At 36.0% G+C, this 27,555-nt stretch overlaps 1 protein-coding gene across 1 annotated transcript in view; it reads left to right on the forward strand.

Annotated features, from left to right (window-relative positions):
• Positions 1-26,701, forward strand: part of TTC27 (tetratricopeptide repeat domain 27) — a 102,950-nt gene extending 76,249 nt beyond the window's left edge. Inside the window, exons 13-20 of the mRNA XM_042812472.1 lie at positions 4,256-4,483; positions 8,393-8,491; positions 9,625-9,677; positions 12,953-13,118; positions 18,643-18,840; positions 22,560-22,671; positions 23,266-23,366; positions 26,455-26,701. Coding sequence (XP_042668406.1) covers positions 4,256-4,483; positions 8,393-8,491; positions 9,625-9,677; positions 12,953-13,118; positions 18,643-18,840; positions 22,560-22,671; positions 23,266-23,366; positions 26,455-26,577 — 1,080 coding nt within the window. The 3' untranslated portion in view covers positions 26,578-26,701. The remainder of the gene's footprint in view (positions 1-4,255; positions 4,484-8,392; positions 8,492-9,624; positions 9,678-12,952; positions 13,119-18,642; positions 18,841-22,559; positions 22,672-23,265; positions 23,367-26,454) is intronic.
• The last annotated feature ends 854 nt before the right edge of the window (positions 26,702-27,555 follow it).

The raw sequence follows: 27,555 nt of genomic DNA on the forward strand, positions 1-27,555 counted from the left end.
AAGTGATGTTGAAAAATGTCTCCTCTGTATTCTGAGAGGAAACCAGAGATCTCAAAAGTATTACTTACATTGAACAAATTTATTCGGTCTAGGTGAGTTCTCTCCAGTATCACCTGAAATAACGCACTGAAAGTGGCTTTATTTCTCTTCTAAAACGATAAGGAAGATGAGCTTGAGATGCAGATTTTCAGTTCTTGCAGTAGAATTGGGCCTTTCTCCCTTGCAGGAGTTCTAGAGGGCTGTAGCTGCTGCCCCATGGTAAAACCAAGAGAGCTGTTATTCTTTCAGCCCCACTTTCAGCCTTTTCCCAATCGTCTCATCTGAATAAACAGTGCATGAAGCCTATTTGGAGACAACATATCCAGCAATTCACCTTCTGCAAAGCCATTTTTCTTGTCACAACATGAGAATGATTTCTAAAAATATTTGAACAAGGAAATACATGTACAGTATAATATTAGAAGCTTACTTTTAAATTCAGAAAATGCTTACTATTTGCAAAGGTAAGTGGTACTACCCTGATTAGTGCATAAGAGTGATTCAAGATCTTGACTGATTTTCATTATATGTCATAGCAGACCTTTAAGGCAGGTAAGCATCCCTTCTATGCAGCCACAAAACAGAAAAAGAGGCTTACCCAAGGTCATCCATAAAGTTACAGCTAAAGACAAAATTAAAACTCAGGACCCCTTTTCCCATTCATTTCCATGCTTATCTGTTCTGTCTCTTCATACTTGTCTGGTAGCCTAGAGAAGAATGTGCTAGCAGAAAAGATGAAAGCATTTTAGGAAATACTTTGAACTTGGAATTAATTGTCAAATAATGGAACTAGTAGATCCTTGTAATGAATGAGGCTTAATAGAGGCTTTTAGGAAACAAAACACACACACACAAAAAAAAAGGGAACACATGGAGGGTATTGCATGTGAAAGTTTAGGGTTGGGGGGTTGGGTAGCAAAATGTAGGATTAATCTTGAACTTGATTTCCAGGCATCTCTGTAGTGAGAAATACAAATATTTTGTTTAAACAAGAGCCCTCTTTATTGATTGTGAATTTTTATTCAAGCATTCCCTACTTAATACCTGTATATGCTGTAGCAGTCCAGATAGTAAGATAACAGCACAAATCTTTCTCATCTGAAAATCCTCTGACTTTAGAACCGAGTTTTCATTTCCATTCATTGCAGTGTAGACCGTTCTGTGAACAACAGTGCTACTATAGTTAAATCTCTTCAGTTGGCAAGGGCTATGCAGCTTCAATTTTTGATCTTTTTTAGTAGCTTTTAATTGATTTGATTTTTATTTTTTTTTTTTTTAGGTAAAATATCCAATTGTTAAGCATCTCAGTACTTTAATCTGTTTAATGGGTAAAAATAAATCTTATGGCTACATTTCTTTCCTGTACACTGCATGTACTGAATGAAAAAGGTTCCTTGATCTTGTCTTCATTGTTAAGACAATGTTTGCTCTTTTCAAAAGCAAAGCTCTTATCAGAGATTAAAAGTACATTCTTTGAAATAGTTTACTATAAAGTTAGAAGAAAGGAATATTTTTTTCTTAGTAAAAAGAGAAATCCTGAGGTATTATCTGTTTTCATAGAAGAGAAATGATAAATGTTGTGAAAAAATGGTACTTCTAGTTTGCAGTTATGATCCTTTTATAAGCATTTAAAGATTTAAGTAATTAAAAGGTTTGTAACGTGCCAGAGGGGTGATCAGATAGCTAATAAGATGAAGACAAAATCAGACTTCTGCTTATTTAATTCTCTGCTTTATCTGTGCACTGAAATATTTACATTGGCAATGAATTCTTGTAAGCTTAGACCAGAACGTGATGTCTTTATGCTCTTAAATGTGAAATGCAATTAGGGCATTGGCTTACTAGTCTAGTGTGTGATTAGTACTAGGCATGGCCACAGAATAACAATCTAAATTTGGGAGTGCCCTACTGAAGCAACAGAATGCAATGCACTTTTCACCTCACAGCTGCTGTTCGCACCGTAGAATTAGGATCTTTTTCCTTTATTTGAAGAAATGAAAACCCTTACCTTTTGGTGTCTAATTTGATTACTGCATAACAAAATACACAACAAACAAATAACGAACTGTTTGGTTTGCTCTAGAAAAAAGTTGTCTTAAAAATCTTTTGTTAGTTCCTTAATGCTTGTCATGGCAATTAATGGAGGCAGAGAGGAGGGAGTAAGCTGGCTTTTAACCAAATTCTCTGCAAGTGCAGTCCTGTAGGGCTAGATTGTCAACGCTATTACTAATGCTAATTCTAAATTTTGAGTAATCAGATTTCCTTTTCTTGGGAAAACTGTTCCAAAGTCATTAAAAAAACACTTATCAGTAAGTTATTTTTCTAGCGTTCATTTATTAATTTTCTTCTTAATGTGATTCCATTTTCTGAATAGAATACAAGCAAAAGATCCCTTTACAAATCCTTCATTTTTTTACACTTCCAATATTTGCAGACTTTTCCTACTGAGCTAGTTTAAAAATACAGTAAGAATGAAGTGTTATCATTAATATACATTAAAGCCTTCAAAAACAAAACATTTGAAGAAGTCATTTTTCTGAAGATGATTTTTCAGACAGGATCAATCAATTTTACTGATTGGAGGAGAAGGAGTAGAAGACTGTATAGCAGACATTTGTTTTTTGACACCCCGTCTGCATAGAGAATAAAACAGTTCTCATAAAAGCAAGAAAAGCAATAATTTCCATGCAGGGATGAATGCAGCTTTCCTTTTAAGGATAAACTAGCTATGATAGAAAAATGACAAGTGTTACAATGTCAAACTCTAATTCAGTGACAGACTGTATTGGAGCTCTTGGTTCATATGGTTCAAACAGATCTTTTTGAATAGAAAATCTGTGCTGAGCTGAATTACATGTGACATTTTTGCACTGGAGGATTGAGGTAAGATTTTGGACTGAACAAGAGATCATCTGTCTAGCATATTTATCTTTTCAAAAAGCCACAGAAAGCATACTATCTCTTAAAAGAGAAACAATAATTTTATTGTTAGAATGAGATAGCAACACTGAGATAAAGAGCTTTTGAAAATTGGTTACAGATCATAATAAATTGTCTGGGAGACCCAGCTTGTCTTTTCTTCAGTAATACTGTACATATTTTCAACATACTTAATCTCAAGCATTTATATACTTATATGAGAGTATGAAAGTACATAATATGTAGGTTGCTCTAAAAGTAATGCCTCTTATTTCCATGAAAACTCAATAGATATAAAGAGCACGATAATGCTATCTGATACTGTTTGGAGCTGAGAATTTGCTCTGTTTTTTAACACAGTCACCGCCATTAGCTCTGCATTTTCAGCAGAATGAAATAAAATGAATGAATAAAAGCCTGCATGCCACACTAGTAAAAATCTGCACCAGCACAAGTGACCCACTGTTGATGTCAACTCTGCCGAAAAGCTCCATCCACCACCTCACTGTGCTCACATCCACTGTTTAGGCTCCATGAACATTCAGTAAGTATCAATGAATGTCAATGGGTGCCATTTTTTCTGCATGGAGGAATTCAATTTCATACCCTTGCTTCATGTGCACTTCTGGGTCAGACACCATTCTGTGAGACTGCCTCTCTGCTGCCATCTGTCATATTAGCAACAAAATGTAACAAAGTATTGGCTGGAAATCTCAACCTCTACTGCCATACCACCAACATCTGCCTCTGATGGTGTGGGCCAACATAACAAAATAAGAGGTATTACTTTTGGAGCAGTTCTTGCAGAATGGAAATAACTGTCATTAGAAAGGAGTAATTAAAGAAAAAGGAATTACAACCTTTGCAGATTATAGACTGCAATGATAATTGCAGATGATAAACTAACAGAATTGCACATACTTCAATAACTGTGATACTGCACTGTCATATGGTGAGTGTAAATCTGATGCCCTGGACTGATATTTGGTCTTGAGAGAGAATAGATACATAAGATTGAAAATTAGGATTTACCATTAAACCAAAGGCCACTATATTATGTTGATACAGGAGTCTTGTGTTTGTTTGTGGTTTTGTTATGTATTTTTGAAGGACAACTTGGAACTTGGTTCGCTCTAGACTTTTCTCTAATGCTATGTTGGATCAAGATATCCCAACTGTTCCCATTTCTTATTTTTTAATTAATGATTACAAGGTACTAAAATAGAATTTGTAATAAGTGATAAACTGAAAATAAATTTCTCCAGCAATTAACTGATTTATCTTTGTTCTTTAACAGGCAGAGGAAATATTGAGGCGAGAGCTAGAGAAGAAAGAAACACCAGGATTATATTGTTTGCTTGGTGATGTTCTTAAAGATCACCAATGCTATGACAAGGCCTGGCAGCTCTCCGGGCACCGCAGCGCCCGTGCACAACGCTCTAAAGGCCTCCTCCATCTCCGCAACCGGGAATTCAGGGAATGTGTGGAGTGCTTTGAACGTTCCGTGCAGATCAACCCTATGCAGGTCAGGAAATGATACAGATGTGGCTATATCTTCGTTGGTGTGTTTGGAAGGATTACACTTTTTAAAAAGGCAGTTCTGTGCAAAAAATGTTAAAATGACTGTTCTGTGTTCGCATAATTACTACACTCCCACTTTAGAAAAATTTTAAAGGTTTTCAGTCTTGAAAATGTTATATTTATATAACATTTATATTATATATATATATATAACATTATATTATTTATAAATGTTATATAGAACCTGTTTGGTATTTAAATTCAATGTCTTTTTCCAGCGAATCTCAGTCTTGTGCTTATTCAAATGAACTTCAGATAACATAAAAACACCTTTAGAATGGACGTCAAAATGAACATAAATTCTTCCTTTATCTTCCGCTTCTCTAAATATCTCAGGAAATGCCAGTGCTAACCAAATCTGTACTATTACTCAGATACAAGACTTACTGAAATCAAGATGACTCACAGAGAATGAAGGGCTGCAGAAGTTGGCCTGTGGGGCTCAAAACTGAGAAATACTCTGCTAAGATGCAATTTTATTTTATGTCTTATCCAAAGGAAGTTTTAAGTAAAAGGCAATGGAAGACAAATAGTCCAGTCCGTATAAAAAAGTGAACGTTTCCTTCTCTTGTTGCTCATGATAATAGATCTATTAAAGATTCAGAAGTTCTATTAAAGGAGGATCTATTAAAGATTCAGATTAATTGTTTCAGACAAATAGGTTGAGTAAATGACTAGTGTGAACTGGCATATCACTGTCTTCTAAAGTCTATGTATATTCTGTCAGTGGAGATTTGAATTGTTGATTCCTGTTCTGGAATGTCTTGTACACAAAGAGCAGAGAGGGAGGTGATTCTAAATTCAAGAACTTACAAGGGAACACTAGGAAAATTCATTCATTAATTGTTTAAAGAACTGGTAATAATTTGTAAGGAAAATAAGGACTCTATGTCACAAAGACTTTCTTTTGGATGGCTGTCAGAAATCTTTTTGGAAGAAGTCATTTTAAACTGTAGCATGTGATTCCCCAGAATATCTGATGGATAAACCATTCTGTGAGACTTCCTTTAAACCTATCTACTCTTTGTCAACCAAAACTGGTGGAGGTCTCTGAGGTAGGTCTCTACAATATGAGGCAACCACAATATTAGACTTTGGAGAATCAACAAAGGGATTAAAATGTCACAGTTCAAATATATCTGAAACCCATCTTCATGAGCACTGCTGGTCACAGAATGACTTGTTTCTGTGTGTGCCTAATAGGTGACAGCTGTGTTTCTCTTGCACTTTCACTAAGAGCATCTTACAAGGGAAGGCTGAGACAATTCCAATGGGTTATGGAGGAGAACGGGAAAGGAGATAAAAGAGCTCATGCAGTGAGTTCTCCAAATGTGAAAGAAAGGCTGTGTAAAACAAAGCTTACAGATTGTTAAATTACAGATTTGTTAGGTTTTGTAATGAGCAATGTATGGTTCTGTATATCAGGTCAATTCATGCTTGAATTTTCTGGAAATCACGTTCATGGCACCTTTTTTATGTCCATACTATTTTCCACTGTGTTCCAGTCTACATGAAAAGAATAATCATATTCTGTGTTAGACTATTTGGCTCACAAATTCTCAGGATGATTTTCCTGGGTGTGAGGCAAAACAAGAGATTTCTCTCAATTTTGGGAAGACGGTCATATTTTAGAAATCAGCTTGCCATCAACCGTGTCTGGTATTTTAAAGCTTTGGACAATTCGCTGAGCCTTATTCACAACAAGTTTCTTTCTCATTTCTCTTCTAATATTAAAAGCAACATAAAGAAGAGTTGGCTGGAATCTCTAATTGGAAAAGATAAAATCAGGTCTCTGTACTTTCTTAAACTGCAGTATGTTCTGTCAGCATGATGCATTCAAAGCAATCTAAATTACAAGACAGATAAACTTCCAAAATTGAGTAATTAAGAAGGTACTCATGTAGGCTTTCACTCAAGTAGAGCTCTTAAAATTTTAATTACTAATTCAAAAAGCTAATTCCATTCTGCAGGTGATAAATGGTTTCTGAATTAACGCTAATATCAACATACAAGTATTATAATAAAGAACTTACTAGTTTCTAAACAAAACAGAACAGAAAAGCATGTACTTTTCTTATCTAAATAGTAGAAATTGCTTTACAATGATTATTTTTTTAAGTATTCAGTTATACTTTTAACCAATTGTTTTGGAACTGTGTTCCCACTAATATAAGAGAAGTATTTAGACTTAAATAATTTCATAATCATATAGACTTTAATAAAAACTTGTCTGGAAATTCCTGATGACCACTTTTAACAGAGTCTAAGCTTAAATTTTCTTCCTCTGCTGGTCACTGTCTTCAGTCTTGAAAAGGAGAAAATTTCACAGATCATTTTCATGTGTTTTTTCAATCAGCAGTGAGATTTGAACCTTTCGCCAATGCTTTTTTTTTTTTTTAATTTCCAAAAAAGAACATTAACCTAGTTCCAAAGTCTTGACAAAACCTTTTTTGAACTTTGGATGAAGTTTCCCTTACTCTGCCTTGCTTTGATCATTCTACTCTCTTACTCCACTTTTCATGTCCAGGGAGTTATCAATCTAGAAAGAAGAGAAAGGGGAGTTACCAGGTAGCAGCTATTGACAGTGCTGTCTCCTGGAAACTGAGTGGACAAGAGACTAAAAAAATGAGTCTGCACTAATTTTATTTCCTTCTAATTTTGCCCTCTGAGATTTGGGAAACAATTTGGTTTTTATCCGTATGCAGTTTCTTCTCAGAGAGATGAGTTTAAGGATTGTGGAAAGAAAAGGCTGACTATGCTGAAAAGTAGATATTCCTGATTGCACGGATGAGATATAATTGGCAGAACCACCTCTGCATCCACATGATTCAAGGATCGGTCATCCCACGTATACTCCTGAATGCAAAAAGATGTTTATTGCTAGACTTATTTAGTTCTTTTCTTGATGTGTTGAAGATTGCCTACCTGGGTGCCAGATATGGCAAGGATGAGTGGAATACATTTATATACTGGGATCTCAGCTAGGTTTTGAACCAGATTAACAATAAATTCCATAGCAGGTAACCCAGATTAATCCAGCTGAATCAGACATTCTTACTGATTTTAAATTGGGGCTGAAAGACAGTAAAATTAGACTGATTCGGAGAGAGTTGCATAAAATATCTGCCATAGAGGTCACAGTTATTCTTAGAAGTAAATAGTGCCTTACAGATCATAGAATCATAGAATGGCCTGGGTTGAAAAAGATCACAGTGATCATCTAGTTTCAGCCCCCCTGCTATGTGCAGGGTTCCCAAGCACCAGACCATGCTGCCCAGGGATGGGGCATCCACAACCTCCTTGGGCAACCTGTTCCAGTGTGTCACCACCCTCTGTGTGAAAAACTTCCTCCTAATATCTAACCTAAACCTCCCCTGTCTTAGTTCAAAACCATTCCCCCTTGTCCTATCATATGAGCTATCATCTTGATCAGAAAAATAGTATTTCTTGTAAAATGTGGTTTCCTCAAAATAAGTTTCCTGGTATTTGCCATTTGACTTAGTAATGCTACAGTGTGATCAGGAATTCTTCATAAGATAAAGCAAAATATTCAAACCTTTGAATAACTGTTCCATTCTTTTTAAATGCAGATATGTTGTTAAGGAGCACTTCATGTATGGTGAAGTGGTCTTAGTATAGTCAACATTTTTGTTTGTCGATATTTATTAAAAACTTGAACCTAAAGTTTATCTATATTCTCTGTATGGGATATTATTTATTCCAATGTAATATATTGTAACTGAAAATCAGGTAAAACCACCAAGAATAGTGTGGATTTGGGCATCAAAGCAAAGTGATTTATTTCATGCAGAAATATATATGTATATATGTAATCATCCGTTTTTCTCTCCAGCTAGGTGTATGGTTTTCCTTGGGCTGCGCATACATTGCTTTGGAAGGCTATGAAGGTGCTGCCAAAGCATTTCAGCGCTGTGTCACATTGGAACCAGATGTATGTACATTTCAACAAGCGATTCAGATGGCTTATCTAAAAGCAACAAGGATGTTTGCATTATAAACAAGCAGAGCAATAATGAAAAACTTCTTTAAACTTTAGCCCTCTAAATAAATTAAACTTGTGCATAAAGGATATATTTTTGTCATCGGGCATCATAAAAATTCTTACCTAATACTTTGTCCAAGTATGTGTGTGTGAAAGTTAAAATAAGTTTGAGCAGAAAATTCCTGTATGCTTCTATACGTTGCTGTAGCAGGAAGAAAAAAAAAAAAAAAAGGAATGGAACACAAGGAGAGGTAAGAAGAGAGAAAACATTGAATAGAAATACTTAATCCTTTAAGTCATCAAAAGCTCTTGTGGGGAAAAAAATGTCAAATAAGTGGTGATATGGCAGGCACTCTTTTTTCTTGGGGAAAAGAATGAAAGAGCAACAGATGGTGATAGAGTAGTTTATTAACAAAATTGAAAGAACTTGGAAAAAAAAGTGCAGATAACCTTGTATTTAACTGGAAATTTGCCTTTTTCATGTATTGGCACTTTTGTTTCGATACGGTAGATTTTACTCCTCAGCTGTGTTCACTTATTTCTCCTGTACTTGACTGCGTTCCTATGAGCAGGCTGACTGACTTCTGTGCAGGTTTTGTGAGTAAAGGATGCTCAGCTGACACCTAGTTACAGGGGATGAAACCTATCTCTATACAATAATCTACAACAACATCATGACCATTTTCATTCCCAAGATTATTTAAATACTTCCTAATTCTGAGGGTAACCTTTGAACAAGAGTACATTTCACTGCAATACCTGGATTCTACCATTGGAAATCAGTGGTGTGGCTTTAAATTGGCAGCACTGAAAGGTGATGGGCAGGTATTACTTCATCATGTGGCTTTGCTGGTTTTACCAGAGGAATGATTGAGCTTTGTGTAATCCTTTTCAGCCAAAGCATTTGATAATCAGTTATATTTATTTATCTTTATGTAATATTTATTTTAATGTATATATTTGCCTCTTGCCATGTATTACATATGATATGTTAATGTGTGATAATATGCATGATACTCTGAAGCACTTCATTTACATATTTTTGTCAAGTATAGTATTTTTTTCTCTTCTTGTCGTTGTAGAATGCTGAGGCCTGGAACAATTTATCAACTGCGTACATCAGATTAAAGCAGAAGTAAGTATTCCAAAACAATTAGAAAATACTGCTTCCAAAATAAATATTTGGTTTTTCTTTTTCTTTTTTTTTTTTAATAAATTGAGTTTTTTATTCTTACGATGTGGATAACTCATTTTTCATATTCTTATCCTTTCAGTTCTCTCTTCTGGGTTGAAACATTAACAAGTTTATTTTGCAGGAAGTGCACTTTCATAAACTTTATAAAAGTAGCAACTTCTCAGCTTACATTTTTTTCTTGTTCACTGTATTATGATGTACTATCTATAACTGGTGCAAAACATTTATATTAAATTTGGAAGCTAATTTGCCTATTTTAAGAAGACGTATCCATTTCAAACAGATCATATATTCAGACATATGTCAGTTCATACTACATTAATCTCAGGAGAGTTAAAGGAAAAAGAGGCAGTTTAATGTAATGAAAGCAGATGGAGATCTACACACATGAAAGCTCACTTGTTCTTTTCCTGCTAATTCAACCATTAGTACAAGAAGCTTTGTCCTAACTGTACTGCCTTTCTTATTTTGCATTTCAATGCAGTATAATTGAAGTTGCTCATACACGGAATACCTGAAATAACTTAGCATTTAAGAATACTTTTCACATTATAACTTATCCCCAGTGAATGAAATAATGAAATAGGATATATATTTTTTAAAAAAGCTTACTTAAAAAAATAAGTATGTACATAAAATCCAAACTGCTTTTCTGCCTATTCATCAACTATGAGGTTGATAAACCAGTGGGTGATTGGTTTCACTTTAATTTTATAATTGTGAATCTACTTGTGATTTAACATGAGAAATGCATAAAATAATTGCGAACTATTTGTTTTTTTTTATCTAAAACGGTAAAGGAGGGTAACTTTTGAGCTTGTTTTCCCCATTAATCATGTGGGAAAGGAATATGTGTAAAGTCAGCATTATATGCTAATAGAGAAGTGCAGCCTGTATTTGCTGTGCAATAGCTTCTCCAAACTTGCTGTGTAATCACTTACAGATGAAGACTGTGTGATTTTGTTGAATCCACTTTGAGACCAGAGGATATTTGTTGGATGATCTATTTTGGAGGGGATGAAAGCTTAGATTTTTATAGTTCAAGCCTGATAAAGAAGAAAAAAAAAATACGATGAGGGAGAAGACTGAGAAAAGGAGGGAGGGAAAAACAGATACCAAAATTAATTACTTGCTTTTGCTGCAGCCTGGCTCTTAAGTCAGTCCCATCAGTTTTCAGTTGTGCATTTGGGTAAGGCTTAGCAGAGTCTCACACAACAGACAAATATAAAATGTATATGTCTTTTTGAAGACTGCATGCAAACAAGTTGCTGACACCCAAATGAATGGGAGTTTGTTGTGTTTTGGTTTTCTTTGCTTTTTAAGAAGAGTTTGCAAGTTTTCTGTATTCTGAATTTCCTCAAGAAAAAATTAACTGTGATGAAAGCAGGTTCTACCATTCAGTTCATCAGATAATTTTCTGAGTGCTTGGAGGTCTCTGAAATGTAGATCTCAAATATCTTTAAAGCAGAATGGTTTCACCATTCTGCCCTTTTTTGGTGAAAGATTTTCAGTTTCCAAGACAGGATAACTGGTGCTGTCTTCTGGCTTCTGTTTGGATGTGAACTAGTTCAGGGGATGCACTGGATAAAGACATTCCATCCTTATATGTTATCTTAAGCACAGAATGTAGAGGACTTCATTGGCCTATGGACTAATTTGCCTCAGCTGTTACAAATGACCTGCTTTTCTTCAACAATTTTGCCCTGTCACTCAGCTCTCCTTGGGTGTAAGCAGTCAGTCTTTTCATACAATGGATTTAGATTGGCACTTCCTCAGAGTTTTCCCTGATTGAGCCACTCCAGACTTTTCATGATCCACTGGTTAGTCAGCCCTTTTTCCTGGTTGGGATATTTACACTTCCCTGGACCTTCATTTTGAAACTCATCCAACAGTTTCTTTGAGCTGTCATTCTTCAGGAAAAGAACTTTTAGCAACTTCAGTGATACAGCAAGCAAATTGCAAATTTTGATAATAAGCCAACTTTATATGGTCTTTATTAAAAAGAGATTTATGTCATACGCAAAGATTTTTTACTCGGGTTTTTTACTCAGTTTTTCATCTCAGGAAAATTATTCCTTTGTGCTTTTTCTGCTTTTTACAACCGTCCAGCTGAAAGCAGGCTTCAATCTCTTAATGTCATAAGAACCATATCATCCTGTCTCTAGCAAAGGTTTTCTTAAAATCTCAAATTTATTGAAACTTTTGGCAATACATATATAGTTTGAACAGTGGGCACACAAACCGTACTGACATATGCTTCAGGTTGTACTAAGGCCTCTTATTCCTTCTTCCTCCTCTGTCAGCATTGGCCACATCTACTGCAGGAGGTCATAACCTCTGTAAACTGCATGTCAGTAGCTTTCTACTCATGCACTTGATTTGGCCAAACTGTCTTATGTTACTCAGCAGAGAATATCATCTCTCTCTCCTTGAGTGGGAAATGGTAAAGAGTTGCCTAGAGTGGATCCATATGGAAGAAAGCTATATAGAAGATGCTTCTTGACTTGACACTGACTTTTCAGGAAGCATTCTGGTCACTTTTATTCCACGGTACTTTGACCTGCCTCTAAAAAAAGTGTGCACTGTGAGCAGCACGTTTGGTGAAGGCTGCTAAAAGTGTTTGAGGCCACTGTCAAAATTGTACTTAGTAGCATAAGGAAATAGAGCATGTAAGTAAAGCTTCCAGCTAACATCAGAAAAAATAATTAAAAACCTGGAATTCTGTGCAGTGAGTATTTACATTTGCCATGTGCAAAAAATAAAAGCTTTTATTTTTAAGTAGCTTTTATGTGATAAAATGGGCCAACTGTACTTGCCACAAATTTAGTTGTGAAAAGAAAAATTCTGAAGTTGGCTTTTTAAATTCTTTGTAATGTACTCTGTCACTGTTGTAAGGTTTTTTTCTCATGGCTTAAGTTAAAAATTCAAAAAAAAAAAATATTTAGGTGGCATTTTACTGAATTCTTGTGTTCTGTAATACATAATTTCAGTAAAATGTATTTGAGACCTAACATAAAGAAAACTTCGTACTGAGGAGTGAACTGACCAGAAGGAAATTGGCAAGAGAAAATGAGGAAGTATCAATATTATAAATTATTCACTCTAACTTGTACACTGGGTTTTAAACAGATTTTTTTTTTAAATAGACAGCCTTTTAGTTGATGCTGTGCCAGCTGTTGTTAATATATTTGTATACATTCTTCTTTTTTGTTTAGAATCAAAGCATTTCGAACCCTCCAGGAAGCACTCAAATGCAACTATGAGCATTGGCAAATTTGGGAGAATTATCTTCTCACCAGTACAGATGTTGGAGAGTTTTCAGAAGCAATTAAAGCTTATCATCGGCTCATGGACTTAAGAGAAAAGTACAAGGACACACAGGTGGGGAAGTTTTCACATTAAGTCATTCTGTATGTTTTTTCTTGTAAGACAGATTACTGCTGATACTGGTATCAGTAATGATAGTGCACATACCAATGAAGTTATGTAGTCAAGCTGTTTAAATTTATCTGCACTGTAAGACTTAAGTATTTAAAATAAAAGTGAACAAGAAAGCCTTTTCCTCAGGAAATCCTCAGATTGCCTCAGGTTTTATAGAAGGGTAACTATGAAACTGGCAGTTTTCAGGTCTGTTCCTAAACCGAAGGTGCCATCTGTCCACACTGTTCTCGCATAGAAATCGTATACATTATTTAGCATACAGAAAGGCAAGCTTTTCCCATGTGTTTGAAAAGTCTACAGAAGGTCACTTGAAAGCAAGTTATGTTTAATGGATTGAATGCGTTAGTAGAACATAGATTCTTAATAATCTGGAACAAAGGAAAATATTGGCAGCACTTTGCTCATCTTTCATGTGTAGTTCAGTTAATTTCTTTGTCTGTAAATGAGTGCTTTAGATAAAATCCAGAAAGCCTACTTTAACAGTCGCCAGTGACATATTACCTGGCCTAAAACCAGATTCTGATCTAAGCGGGGTTCTGTGCACTCAGTGAAAACAGCAAGGTGAATCTGAAAGGAAATCTGAAGAGTGCCTTGAGGAATTATCAGTGAACTGCATATGAGTGTTTAGGGATTTTATTTGTAGCTCCAAGGTTAGGGAATCCAGCTGTAGCTGGTCTTTGGAATCAGGGGTATGTCTCTTTTCTTTTCCATAAAGTGACTTAAAGGAGCGTTTGTAAATCTTGGGTGGTTGAGTCCAGTTTTGAGGAGAGGGAACTGACTAGTTTTGATAGCGGAAATGTATCGCTTGTTCATGGGTTTGGGAGGCCTCGGGGAGATGGAGTACTAAAGCTTCTTTCAGATTACTGTTGAGTATGTTGTACATGAGCACAGTACTGTTACGAAGCCAACCATACATGGGATAGCATTATGTATAAATAAAATATTTTGAGTTTTGTACGGCTGAATATTAAAGGTCACTGAAACTCTTTGCATTAAAAAGTATATATGAAATACAGTCTCATATAAGGTAAAGATTAGTCTGTTTAGCATATTGTGATTCTTGTGAGGTCTGTGATTATTCAGGGAACATTTTATAAATAATATGCTTTTTATGGCTTGTTTCCTTATGTGCTAATTCAAAAATAGTTTTAGAGGTGGTGTACTATATCTTTATTCTTTATTCTGGTTGATGTCTGAGTAGGAATCAAGCATCCTGTTTGGCTCATTCTAGATATTTGGAGATGATACATGCTCCTATTAAAGTGGTTATTATCAAGTTTTATGTAGGATATTTAATTAAAGTATTTGGGGATATTGCTTCCAATTAATTTCTGGTTTTGTTCGGTAACATTTTCACCTCTTTTGCCTAAAACTTTTAATCTTACATTACTATTTTTACCCAGAATTATAGACGTACTATCTATACTACATTTTTTTAATTATAACCTGGTTTTAACTTTGTGTGCTGTTATGCGATACGCTTCATGGCTCCCGGTATAGCTCCTAATACAATTTACTTATGTTGAAGTATTTTACTGTTGGCCAAGGAAAAACTCAGAGCCTGATTAAGAGTTTTAGAAAGACTTCAATCAGTAGTCTTCACAAGAAAGAGAAGAATGTTTCCATAACAAAACGAGATCAAAAATGAAGCGCATAAAACTTCTGAGACTGTTTACAAAGCTCAATTTATGAGCCTCTCCCATTTGCCAACTAGCCTTCTGTAAGCAAAGATACGCTGTGAGCTTCTTGTGCAATTGTATTTTAATGAAGTACAATCGGGAACTCAAGTGGAAGCATGCACCTTGATTTCCATGCAACACAGAGCCATCTTCTCTTGGGTTGTATTTCTTATTTGTAGTAGTCACAGATTTTAATTGATAGGCTATTAAGCTATATAGTAGTAAATTAGGTTGGAATTTGGAAAGAAAGTACACAAATACTCTTATTCAACTGAGTTTCTTCTAGAACTCAGAATGCGTCAAATAAGGGTGTGCAACTGCATTCATAATTTGACATGTCCTCAGTTAGTGTAGTTAGAGCAACCCTTTGTAAATCACTGCTTTCTTTTATTAAAAGTAACACATTCCTATCTTTGTGATTTCTGTTGGATCATTGCTGTCTTTTTCCACCAGATTTCTGAATTCAGAAAGGAGCTTTGAGAATAAATTATTGTAGTTATTAAATAATGATGTTGTCATTGTGGCAAAGATTCTAAGATTAGAATATCATGAAAATGAATTGATGTATGTTCAGATTCTGCAGACAAAATTTAATAAGGAAAAGCTTGAACAACCTGAACACCACAATAAAAGATTATGGCAGAGGAAGTACTTTAAAAGTCCCTGTTTCCTCATAATCCATTATAAATAATATTTAAAGCATGCTTTTTTACCTTCCTTTCTTACTAGTTCTTAAAATTCTTTGAATTTCTTTAACTGTTTTTTTATTCATGAACTTACTGAGAAATACAACTCGAAGACTTCACTTTTATTGTTATGCAATAAATCGTACAGACTTGCTGAATTATTTGCAGCTTCAGCAGGTGGATCAGTCACTGAAAAATACCTGATGAAAAAGCCTTACCTGTTGTAACTGTCAATTAAGCCTCTGAATTATTAGTCTGAGGCTGTAAAATACAGCTGAGAGATTTCTGCAACTGCTAATGATGTTGCTTTGTACCACATGCCCTTTCTTGGAGCCAAGACTTTTTTTTTTTTTTTTTTTTAACTTGGAAAGCTACAGTTCTGCGAATAACAAAGTTGTTTTGCAGGTGGAAAAGCAGTTTTGCTACATTGCTTTCAGAAACCAGATCTCCATCCTGCACTGTGAAAAAAATGAGTTCAGAAATATGGAAAAGTGGTTCCTCCACAATTTTGTATTCTTGAGAAACTGACAAAAAGTTTTTCTGTTACTTTTTCCATTATATATTGTCCTTTTTTCATATTGTCAGACTGTTTTTTAATAAGAGGCTGTGAAGGCATGTTTCAAGGGGATTCTGAGGAAAGAGAGCAGGAGTTGATGCTTTGTCCTTTATAATAAATCCTTAATTTGGGGATTGGGAGGGCACAAGAGAGAGCTCATTGTCATTTTGGATCTGGTATCTGAGAGTTCCATTTTTATTGACTGCTGTCAATCCTTATTTGCATTAGTTAAGCTTCCGGAAGTGTTGGATAAAGTGAATTTTTATATGAAAGGAACTGTTTGGAGAGCAATTCTGAAATAAGATTGATACCAGTCATAGCATTTAAAAACAATTATATTTGTTAGTATGTCCAGATGGGGTCTTTAGCATTCAGAAAAGAAAAGGAGTAAGAAGAATATAAGTGGTGTGACATCCTAAACAGATATTCTGCATGGTTGATCCTGTGTGGCATAGTTTATTAACAGAGGCAAAAGAAACAAACCCTACTACTTGTGTAGGATCCTGGGCAGCAGAGCATTGCTTCATTAGTTCAGCGTAATGGCAGCTTAACTCCCTCAAAGGTATAAATTAACATCTAACACTTAAGGCAACTGTCTAAAAGGGAAAGCTGTGTTGGACTGCTAATACTTCTTGACAATTAGCACAATTCACTTGCTATTCTTAACAGCTTTGTTTAACAATTGGGCACAGCCAAGTAGTGTTAATCATTAATTAGTATTTAATGTGCCCTGTAATTTGGGGTTTCACACTGGCTGTATGTTAACTGCTGTGATGCTAATGCTTGTATGCTGAATAACCAAAAATAAAAAATTATTACAATTAAAGTGAAAGCAAATCATTAACTTTATGGGAATAAGAGTTACTTTTTAGTTGTTAAATCCTACTGACTGAGGAAACTTTTTTCACATCCAAATAAAATACTGTGTATAGAGCTCTTGTTAACCATAGGTGATGTATACCTGAACTTTCATGATCTAGAGGAGCAATTCTGATACTAGGGAGAAATTGATTGAGAAGTCATGCTTACATATATGAATCCTCAGGGCCAGCTTTACTTCCTTTTCAAAACAGATCACAATTTAATGTTTCTTCTTACACCTCTTCTATATTATACTAATGAAAATGTCAATATTTTCGGTGTTTTTCTAGCAAATATTTAAACAATACCTGATACATTTAATGATAGGTTTTATTCCTTTAGTTTCTGAAACATAAATGCAATATGAGTTTCAACACTTTATTTTATGAAGAATATGCTATTTTGCTTTGGGAGTGAGGGTTGCCTTTAGGTGATGTTCAGATATTTCTGGTAATGCCTGTGGAAAAAAACTGGGGAAATATTTATGGTGCTTGTAGGTTTTTTTGTTTTGTTTTGCTTTTTTACTTTCTGTTATAAATATATCTATTTCATAATATTGTCAAGCTATTTCAATTTGCTAAGGATGTTTTTCTTGTCTGTTTTTCATTAAAGTCAGTAATTATTTCATAAAATATAAGTTAACTGAGTAATTTTAAAAAAAAGTTGTATTAGAACAATGAAGCATCATAGTAAACTTCACATGTTTTATTTCACGTGTAATATACTCTGATGTGCTAATTTTTATTTTACTTTCAGAAGTAAAAATTCAGGAGTGTTAAAGTTGGGAAATGAGTGGGTTGTTTTTTTTTTACCTACATTTATGAATGCAAGCATTAGGAGACTTCCATGTATTTTTATTTGTTGCTCTCTCTTCTGTGCTACACAAGAAAAGTAGCTCTCAGTAAACCACAGCTTATACAGGTTTTATTTTCTTCTGACTTAATTCAGTGCCTTTATGGATTTACACTTGCTGTTTCAGTTTTCCTGTGAAATAAGATTCAGTGAAACTGTCTTCTGAGTGTCCACCTCTTCCAAACACAAAGTTTTGTTGTTTTTCTGCTTTTGGGACAGGGTAGCATTTCATACATGAAAAGAGCAGCTCCCATCCAGTTCACCAGCAGGTGCAAGTGTTCAGCAGTTCTTCAGGTCAGATCCCACATTCTCAAGTCAGTGACTCAGATAGTAGAGTCATCAAATGAGTGCTTGTAAAAAGTTTCATTGAACTGACTGACTTCATCAGAAATGCATTAAACAAAATTTCCAGGGCATCATGAGTTGCTTTCCAGTTTTCAGTCTCATCCAGTACATATCTATAAAGGCAACTAAACAGAGGTCCTGTAAATAACAATGTCTTCCATTACCTCATTGCTCTGTTCAGCCTGTTAACTGATCTTTTTTACAGCTATATTGTAAGGTGAAAACATCTTCATGATGCTGCCATAATTTTCTATGCCATTCTCTTTCACATGAGCCTATCGGTGTAACCCGTCATTTGTGTCTTAGCTCTTTCACCCTTTCATCTTCTCCAACCATGGAGTTGGAGTTTAGATGAAGTTTAAATTAGCTGAATTATTCCCCTAATAAATACTGTATTTGCTATGTGGTGCTACATTTGTTTTTTTATACCGATGCTTATGTTGATTTATGTTGAAGTAAACCTTCTTTCCTGTTGCTTTTTTAAGGTTTTGGCTATTCTGGTCAGGGCAGTAGTAGATGGAATGGCAGATCGCACTGGAGAGGCAGCAAGTGGATTGAAGGGGAAATTGCAAGAGCTGTTGGGCAGAGTGACTTCACGAGTGACAAATGATGGGGAAATCTGGAGACTTTATGCCCAACTTTATGGAAATGGACAGAATGATAGCAGTGAAGATATTGAAAAGGTAAATGTATTCTGATTTCTGTGTTATGGATGCACACTATACAAACTTTGTTTTCCAGCAAATTAAGTACTATAATAAGACATGCTGTTGTTCCAATAAGCTTATCGTGTTTCTACAGCATGCATTTTATTATCCAACAAAAGCAAGATATTTTACATCATTTTTAAATTAAAAAAATTATTTATTTTATCAGTGTTTCATTGTAAAGCATCCTAACACAATACACGTTCATTGTCCTGGATTTGTAGTCTGAAATTTTTCTTGGCAGCAATCTGATAGCTATATTATATTTTTATTTTTAATAGAAATCTTTGATTCTGAAAAGAAAAAATAGTGCCTTCTGGGAAAAAATGTATCATAATGGCATGATCCAATGGCAACATAAGCCATCTAAATTCTTCTTTGGATCCACAAAGAGAAAATGAACATTAAGAACATCTGTTACTCAGAGTCTCCACTGTAAGAGCGCTTTGCGCTTACACAGCTTAAAATGAAATTAATACAACTTTGTAATTCTTAACCTGTTAAACTGTTGGACCCCCCCCATTACCTCTCTATAGCCATCTCTTTTTCCTCTCATTTCCCAGGAAATTGAGTTGATTTCATTCCCAAAATTAACCACTCAGTATTGCTGCATTTACTTTTGTGTATGCTAGAAACTACTTTGCATTTGGTGTTGAATTTCCAAAATTCAAATAGCCTTGCATACTCCAAAAATACTTACAGGTTATGAGATCTTCACTGCAGCTGAAAATACACAAGGTCAGCAATCAGAATATGTTTCTTAATGGGGGTATGTCTTTGGCCAGGGCAAAAATGTCTGTCTGGAAGGTTGCTTGTCACTTGATGTCAAGTGTATTATGCGTATGGTTGGGCCCACAAATTGTATGCCTTTACAGTTAAAATTGGAATTACTTGGGCCTTGCTCAGTGTCTTCATTTTCAGGCTATGCCTGTGAAATGCCTTGTTTAGTCCTTTCTCAAGTTCATTATAACTTCAGGTCTTCCCCTTTTTTTTCCTTCCCTGTTTTTCTTTACTACCAAACAATAAAAAGGATTTGGCCTATTTAGAATTCAGAAATACAGACTCTGCAATATCCGGTAATATATCCACAGATTCTTACTCAGACATGCAAACTAGGAGAGGCTCTGTCTATACTATAAATGTAATCATTTCAGAATCTGGTTACATCACAGTGTTCTTCACTAACCCAGTTATAAACATGGTTTCAATTTGTGGAGTAGACATGACTTTAACTGAGTTTTCCTAATCAGACTTGTTATGGAACATACGGCCTAGCCTGCCCTGCAAAATGCAGTCATGTTTATAAATACTTATGATATGCTCCCATGTAAATCCAAGTATTCTAGTGTGATGCACAGAGATGAATCGTGGAAAAGCAAAACTGCCTACAGTCACAGCACAAACTAGTATAAAAATCAATTTAAATATACTAGATAGTCACTCGTAGCTTCTTTGATATCAGGTTATAAAGTATAAGTGAAAAACACAAGTATTTACTTGCCAGAAGTATCATTTAATGTCAAATATTAAGTTAATATAATTATATGTGGAAGAATTCCAGATATATTGTTGCAATTTTCAACCCGTTTTTATTGTTCAAAAGGTCCATGATTCTGAAAAGGTATTATTTTCTGTTTTGTGGCAACATAGAACAAAGAGATGGGAAAAGATCTGTCATAGGATTGTGTTTCTCCTTACAAATGTAAGGTTTGACCATTATTCCATATTGTAATGCCTTATTTAGTGCATATCTAATTATATTTAGCCTATGTTTTCCCCAGAACTTAATTTGAAATAATGTCTGGCTGGCTGTTGTAGAGATGTTATTTTGGTGTTGGTTTTTGTTTGCTTACCTTTCTGTTCTGCTGTCATATCTGACACCATGAATCACTTGAATCTACAGCTATGATTTACAGCAGTGATTTATATACATTGAATCAGTTAGATGGGCGTTAGGAGTGAAAACTATCAACTTTTTTTTTTTTTTAACCTAGAATATATTTACAGTCACACTTTGTAAGTAGTTAACTTTTTGTAGCTGACTTGCCACTTCTTTTCTTTGCTGCCCTACACCCAGTACACACCTTTCCCACCAAGGACTCTTTCCAACCTCCAAGCTGCCTACTTGGATTCTGAAAATCTTTTATTCCATAACCTTTGGGTAGGCCAGAACCTTTTCCTTCCAGGATAAATTCAGGTTCCAGAAGTGCAACCAACCAACCAACAAGGTTTTGAATTCTTTTCCATCTCTGACAACAAAACGCTCTAGCTTGTTGCTCTGACTCAGACACATTCAACAAGATTAAAATCAGGCTACTGTAAAAACTGTTCTCTTGGAAGTTTTTCCTTCTGCTGCTTAGTGCTACCAGCAATCAGAACCAAGGTTGTTCCAAAAAAGAAATAATCTGCACTAGTTTGACTTTATGCACCTTTATTGCCACTTGCAGCCATTCAGCATGAGCAGTTCAGTCACCTGGGCAGTAGTGATTGGAACTCTTGCTGGGAGAGAGAAGGCAGAAGCTTTTGGGCTGACAGTCCCTAAATTTCATCCATCCTTGTTCAGCAGCCAGAAGGCTTTGTTGTGCTCTTGTACATGTACTGCACTGACAGCTTTTTCTTCCTTTGTATAATACTTAAACTTTTCAAAAATAAGTAATTGAAGAGTTGTTATTGAACTAAGCCATGCATCTTTTCACGTGCATTTGTCTCTGGTGTTTCTTTCACTGTAGAAAGATTAAAAAAAAAAAAAGAAAACAAAAATGAATTTGTTTCTTTTTTTTTTTTTCTTGCTGATCCATGTGCTTTGGTTTAGTTAAGTAGATTTTTAGATTTCAGAGATTCACTAAAATTTTTAGGTTTTTCTATGAATGCTCAATGCGTATTGTTTTGGAGTAGCTGTATGTCCTGACTTACATTCAATTCACAATCTCCTTACATTCAAACATAACTTTTAATTTCATTCATGAACTGCTTATTTCTTCTTCTGAGTACTGGGGTACTGATTCCAGTACAGCATTACGAGATTTGTTCTCTAGTTATCAAAAGTTAACAGAAGTTACAATAATGAGATGAATTGGTGGATTTTTTTTCTTGTCCTTGTGCCAGAAGAAAGCAATTGTTTTCCTTTACTCTCCATGCATCTTCCTGCTCCTTGTTAGATGCTTTTTCTTAATGGGAAACCCTCCTGTAGTGTTGTTTGTTTACTTTCTCAGTTTATTTTATTCACACTGAGAACTGGTACAGTATGGCAACTAATAGTCATGTCTGTAAAATGCTAACCAAAAATACATACATAGAAAGAATGCTTTGATGTATTCAGTTCTGCATTTAATTGTTACAAAATTACTATTCAGTGTGAGTACAAGTCTTTTTCCCTTTTCATGTGCATTCAATTATGATGCCTTAGCAAATATGGGTCACATCCATCAGTCTAGACAGATTTTTAGAAGATAAAAATGAGATACATGTTACTTTATATGCTTGTCATACTTGAGATGCAATATTGGTGAATAACATCTGTGTTACAGCTGGTGCTTACCATTGCAGAAAAGGATGCTACTTCAACTTGCAGAAAATTAAGTGCTGTAAAGATATGTTTATTTTCTTGACTGATCACCAAATTTATAGCCATTTAAAACTAAATTAGTCTTCTAGTTTGTTTTCATGAATACTGATTTTCCTTTCATTCCTTGCAGTCACTTCAGTGTCTTACTAAGGCACATAAATGTGAAATTCAATCAAATGACTGGGAGAAAGATGTTTCTTCTTTTAAGGAAGTAGCAAAAGGAGCCATAGAGATTGCATATGGTATGTCCGACCTGAAAAGAGCTTATGCATGATGACTGTAGCCAATATTTATTAAGGAAAGTAATAAAATTTTGCCTCATTTATTATGTTTATTCCTACTGTTTGGAGTCTTCTAACATAGAACATTCCAAACTTGGAATAAGGTAGAAATTGTGTTACATGAGTCAGCAAACATGAATGGTAAAATGATAATTCCTTGTTTTCCAATATCTTATAGCACTTATAGTTTATGCAGTGTCTTATAGCAATTGTATAGCTCAAGTGTAAATGCGTCAGTAATTCGGTTCTCAAATTATGACATTTGATTGCCAGTGCCATGCCAGCATCTCCAGGATAGGTACTTGTATGTATACTCAGTAAGAGTAAACTGTGCTGTAGTATGTATTTGAGAGGGATTCTTTTATAGACTTACTGGTTTTGGATTTTCCCAAAATTACTTAGTGTTCTTTTTGAATATCCCAAAAAGGAATACTGCAACCAGTAAGTATAGATGATATCGAAGTACTCCTAATAACTGCCGTTGCTTAAGGATTCTTGCTGTTGAGGTAATGTGTTTTTGTTTTGGGGGCCTTCTCCTCTGTGTTTGAATTCTAGTGGCTATAAAATGCAGTAAGAACAAATCCAGTAATCAGGAGGCTTTGCAGATACTTTCTTCAGCTCGGCTTAACTTACGTGGCTTGTCGTCCAAAGCAAAGGTAGGAATGTTTGAATTATGTATCTTTATTCATTTACTGGTATCCATTTTTTGATTTTATGTCATTTACAGGCAAAATAATATCTTTCTGTCTTGGTCAATCATCAGAAAGATGTTTACTTCTACGCTAAGGATTCCATTTGTACATAGACTTTTACTAACCTTCCCACTACAGTTTAACTGAAATAAACCTACTATTATAAAATTTCAGTGCTATCTTTCAGATTGAGTTAGAATTTTATTTAGTGTTGGGCATCCAGACTGAAATGTTTGGAAAAAATCAGTCACTTTCAAGACTTATTCCTTAGTGTGAGTAATCATGGGGAGGAGTGAAGCAGTGTGAGAAGGAATGGCTTGTAAGCCTCTAAAAGGGAGAGAAGTGTGTCCAGACTACTTTGCATCGCAGTTATTTATTTAGGAAGAAACTCATTTTAATTTGTTTTTTATGGATATCTTATCAATTCAGCTAGTAATTATTTAGAAAAGGTTATTGCATTTGAATTATGTTTAGCTTTTGGAGCTGTAGTTTGTCCTCCATAGCCAAAGAGCCAAGTCTGTTTCTGCATCGTTATTATCCTAATTTTACAGTGTATCTCAACATGAGACACTGCCGTTGTTTAACCGAGGTCTGATACAGAACACATTTTTTTTCAAAGTACACTTAATATCTTATTCTTCCTGGCTGTGTGGGGGGTTTTATAAATGTGAATTACAGAGTGTAAGTTTTATAACCTGTGCTTAGGTTACAAAGTGTTGATCCATCATCAATGTGTTAAACTTCACTTGCTTTCTTTTAAATCCTGCAATTTTAAGGATAAGGACCTAGGAAAGCTATATAAAGCAGACATAAGTGAGCTCCATAACTAACTGTGCTTACAGATACTAATACATGTAAGTCATAGGAATGTACTGGAAAAAAGTCACGATTTATATGTTGTGTTGTGATTCACAACATTGTTTACATGACTATAGAAGAAACAAGTTTACTTGACATAGATGATAAAAAGATCTACTGGTGGTTTTTCTTACAATAACACAGTCTTGAAAGATTAAGAATAATTGAATCTAATGCACTGTTTTCTTAATTTCTGAAGGTGCTTCTATGTTGTTGGCAGGTAATGGTGTCTCTGAGTTTTATATCATTTTGCAGAAAGCTGACATGTTAAATAAAAAGCTGTTAGTGTGACTTAATTGTGTTTGCATAGTTTCTGATATGTCATTTTTTATTTGAAGTCTAACTGAATCTCTAAAGTGTGTTTGTGTTGATTGTGGTTTGAAAACTCAGCCATCTTCTGTAAGGTGAACTGTTGAACAGGTGTTTAGGAGTTCAAAATCTGCTTTTAAGTCCTCTTTTCCTGCCTCATCACCTCATCAGTGTGTGATTGTTTTGTGTTTAATTTTTTCTTTCAAGAGAGAAAAACACACAAAAAAGGCTAAGAGCTGACTCAGGAGTTACGATTTCAGAAAGAATGAAGGAGCAGTGAAAGTAGGTTTTAAACAACAACAGTCCAAAATTTTATTGTCAGGACATGCAGGTGGACCATATTAGTAGGTTTTGGACTGGTGAGACAACATTGCTTCTCAGATTTCTGACCTCTGCTTAGATCTCCACCTCTGCGGATCCAGTCCCAGCTTAATGCCACTCCCATAATGTAGCCAGACTCTGCTAAAGGCTGTCCCTAGAAACTGTGTTGTTAACAGGCTCCTTTCTGAAAAGAGCTTTCTGGGCAGTCGCATGCTTTGAAGTAGAGCACAGTGGGCGCTCTTCTGCACCTTGGCGCCATGCGTCACTCAGATCTGACAGGCAGGGTCTTCCAACAGGAGAGAGGTCCTGGAGCTGTATTGTAAATGCATGAAATGTGGGTACTGTTGTGGGAAAAGATGAGGCACAAGCCCAAAGAGCAGTGGTGCATGAAGTCTCCCCAGGCTGCGTCTAGTTGAATAGAACTCTTTAACTGCATGGGAAAAAAGAATAAATAATTGTATCATTCTGTTCTACTGAGCTGTTTTAGCCAGAAAGAACTGAACTTTTCTGTCACATGAGGTTTGAGGGCTGAAAGTCAGAGAAGTCTCTGTACTTGTATCAGAAACATGTTCCTATTTTTGTGGAAGATAGTCCTGTCACTGAACCAAGGAACATTCTGAAACACACTGACGACTTCGGTTCAGGCTTTTTAAGTACTTGATATATATATCTGTATTGTTCCATTATGTTTTGATGACAGATGTACTCCACGACAACTTTTGTTTTCTGGGTTTGTTTTTGTCCTTACATGTTGGCTTCTTCTTATGACAGATGAAGTGTGATTCACTTCCCTTTTACATAATAAGGGAGAAACATATGTTTGGGTCCCCCTGCTATGCTTATGTGGAGCAATAGCTCTTAAAGTCTCCATATTGCTCAAGTGACAGATTCTGGTCTTGCAATCAACTTGTTCTGGTTTATCTCCACTCAGACCTTGTGTGTCTCAAGGCTTCAGACTACCTCCCCCCTAGTTTTCTTGTAAAGATGTGAATTTTATGATGGCTTCTGAGTTAGGTGCTGTTTGTGTTCTTTATTGTCTTACAGTCTTTAAGAACAAACTATTTTCATTATGTGTCAGTATTTTGTCTTCTCTTATATGACATAATTATGCACAGATGCATGTCTCTGCCCATACATGTCTTGACACCAAATACACAAGTTTTATTTGGGTTTTTGGAGAAAATGACACAACAGTATGAGACACTGAGAAGATGGCCTCTAAAATCCACAGACAGTATTTAATCAGCAGGCGAATTGGTAAGCTGTAGCTGGCAGTCTGAGGAGTTGTTTTTGGTTTGAGTTTCACAGCAAAATCCGTAACGTTCCGTGCAGTCGGGAGTCAGAGTGTGCAGTGCAGTCAGATCAGAGACCCAACCTTCCCCTCCCCAGAGGGATTTGGTCCCTTTGAGGCACCTTCTGTTTATTAGTCGCAGGATGAACTACAGGGAGAGCAATAGCAGTATGAAAGGCAGCGGAGTAGTGGTGGGGAGGCTCCTAAGCTCTCTCCCCTGAAACAGAGAAACTATAAATGTAGTTTAAACTAACGTTTCTCTCTGTTGCACAGCAACGCTTTGTAGAGGTAGGAAGCCATGAGATTTGCAGTGAGATCGCTGATGAAGTGACGACTATGGACAACTTGATTGCTGAACTCCAGGAACTGAGCAACCAGCTGAGGGACCAGGGCTGAATCAGACCAGATTTCGTGACTGGGACACAAGAATGATGTATTTGTTTTGTTACAACTTTTTACTGATGAAGTGTAACAATTCTAAAGCAACTACAGCCTTAATAAACGTTTTTCCGAACACTGCTATTGTTGTGGTGAGCTTTTTTCAGATAATAGACCTCTTAAGATCCTTATCTGCTCTTGTAGCGTTACGAAGTCGTGCGTCTGCCTCCTCGGGCCCAGATTTTCTGGCAGCGAGCCGGCAGTGTTTATAAGGCGATTATTGAGGATTAGTTCTGGCTGAGCGCATGGCGCGGGCGGCGCCAGGCCCCGCGCGGCGCCCCACCCACGGTGCGAGCCATGCAGCGCGAGAGGTGCCGGGGCGGAGGAGCTGGAAGGCCAGCCGGCGGAGGCGGGAGCTGACACCTCCCACCCTCAGCAGCGAGGCGCACAGCCAATCGGAGGGCGCGTCTTTCTGCAGCTGGCCAATCAGGAGCTGCAAAGCCACCGCCATAGGTGAGGCGCTGAGGCGAGGGCCGGCCATGAGGCGGGCGGTGCGTGGCGGCGCTGGGGTGTGAGGGAGCGCGTGTCGAGCCGGGATGTAGAGCAGCAGTAAAGGAGTGTTATTTCAGTGCTCGAAGGTGAACTCGTCTTCGCGTCTTTGTAAAGCTTTGTATCCCTGTAAAGCTGCTAAGAATGGAGAATGAATTGTTTACTTGCCGGGATTATTACGTGAGGCTCCCACAAAATTATCGTTTCAACAAAGGAGAAACCTGCTCGTGAGGGAGAGTTTGCACAACACTGTTTCATGGAAATGGTTCGTTAAGGAGAGACATTAAAGTTTTCACAAAGCGAATTTGCTGGAGATATTTTCATTTTGCTCATACATACGTAGTGAAGGGCCTGCATGAATTAAAAAATGGACCATCACTTTTGAGGGAATCACACCACTACTGTTGTTTTAAAATTATATTTTTATATGACTTTGCTTATTCACAG

This window comes from Centrocercus urophasianus, unplaced genomic scaffold (assembly GCF_019232065.1).
Source record: "Centrocercus urophasianus isolate 14NV4802_14NV808 unplaced genomic scaffold, USGS_Curo_1.0 seq_10, whole genome shotgun sequence".
NCBI lineage: Eukaryota > Metazoa > Chordata > Aves > Galliformes > Phasianidae > Centrocercus > Centrocercus urophasianus.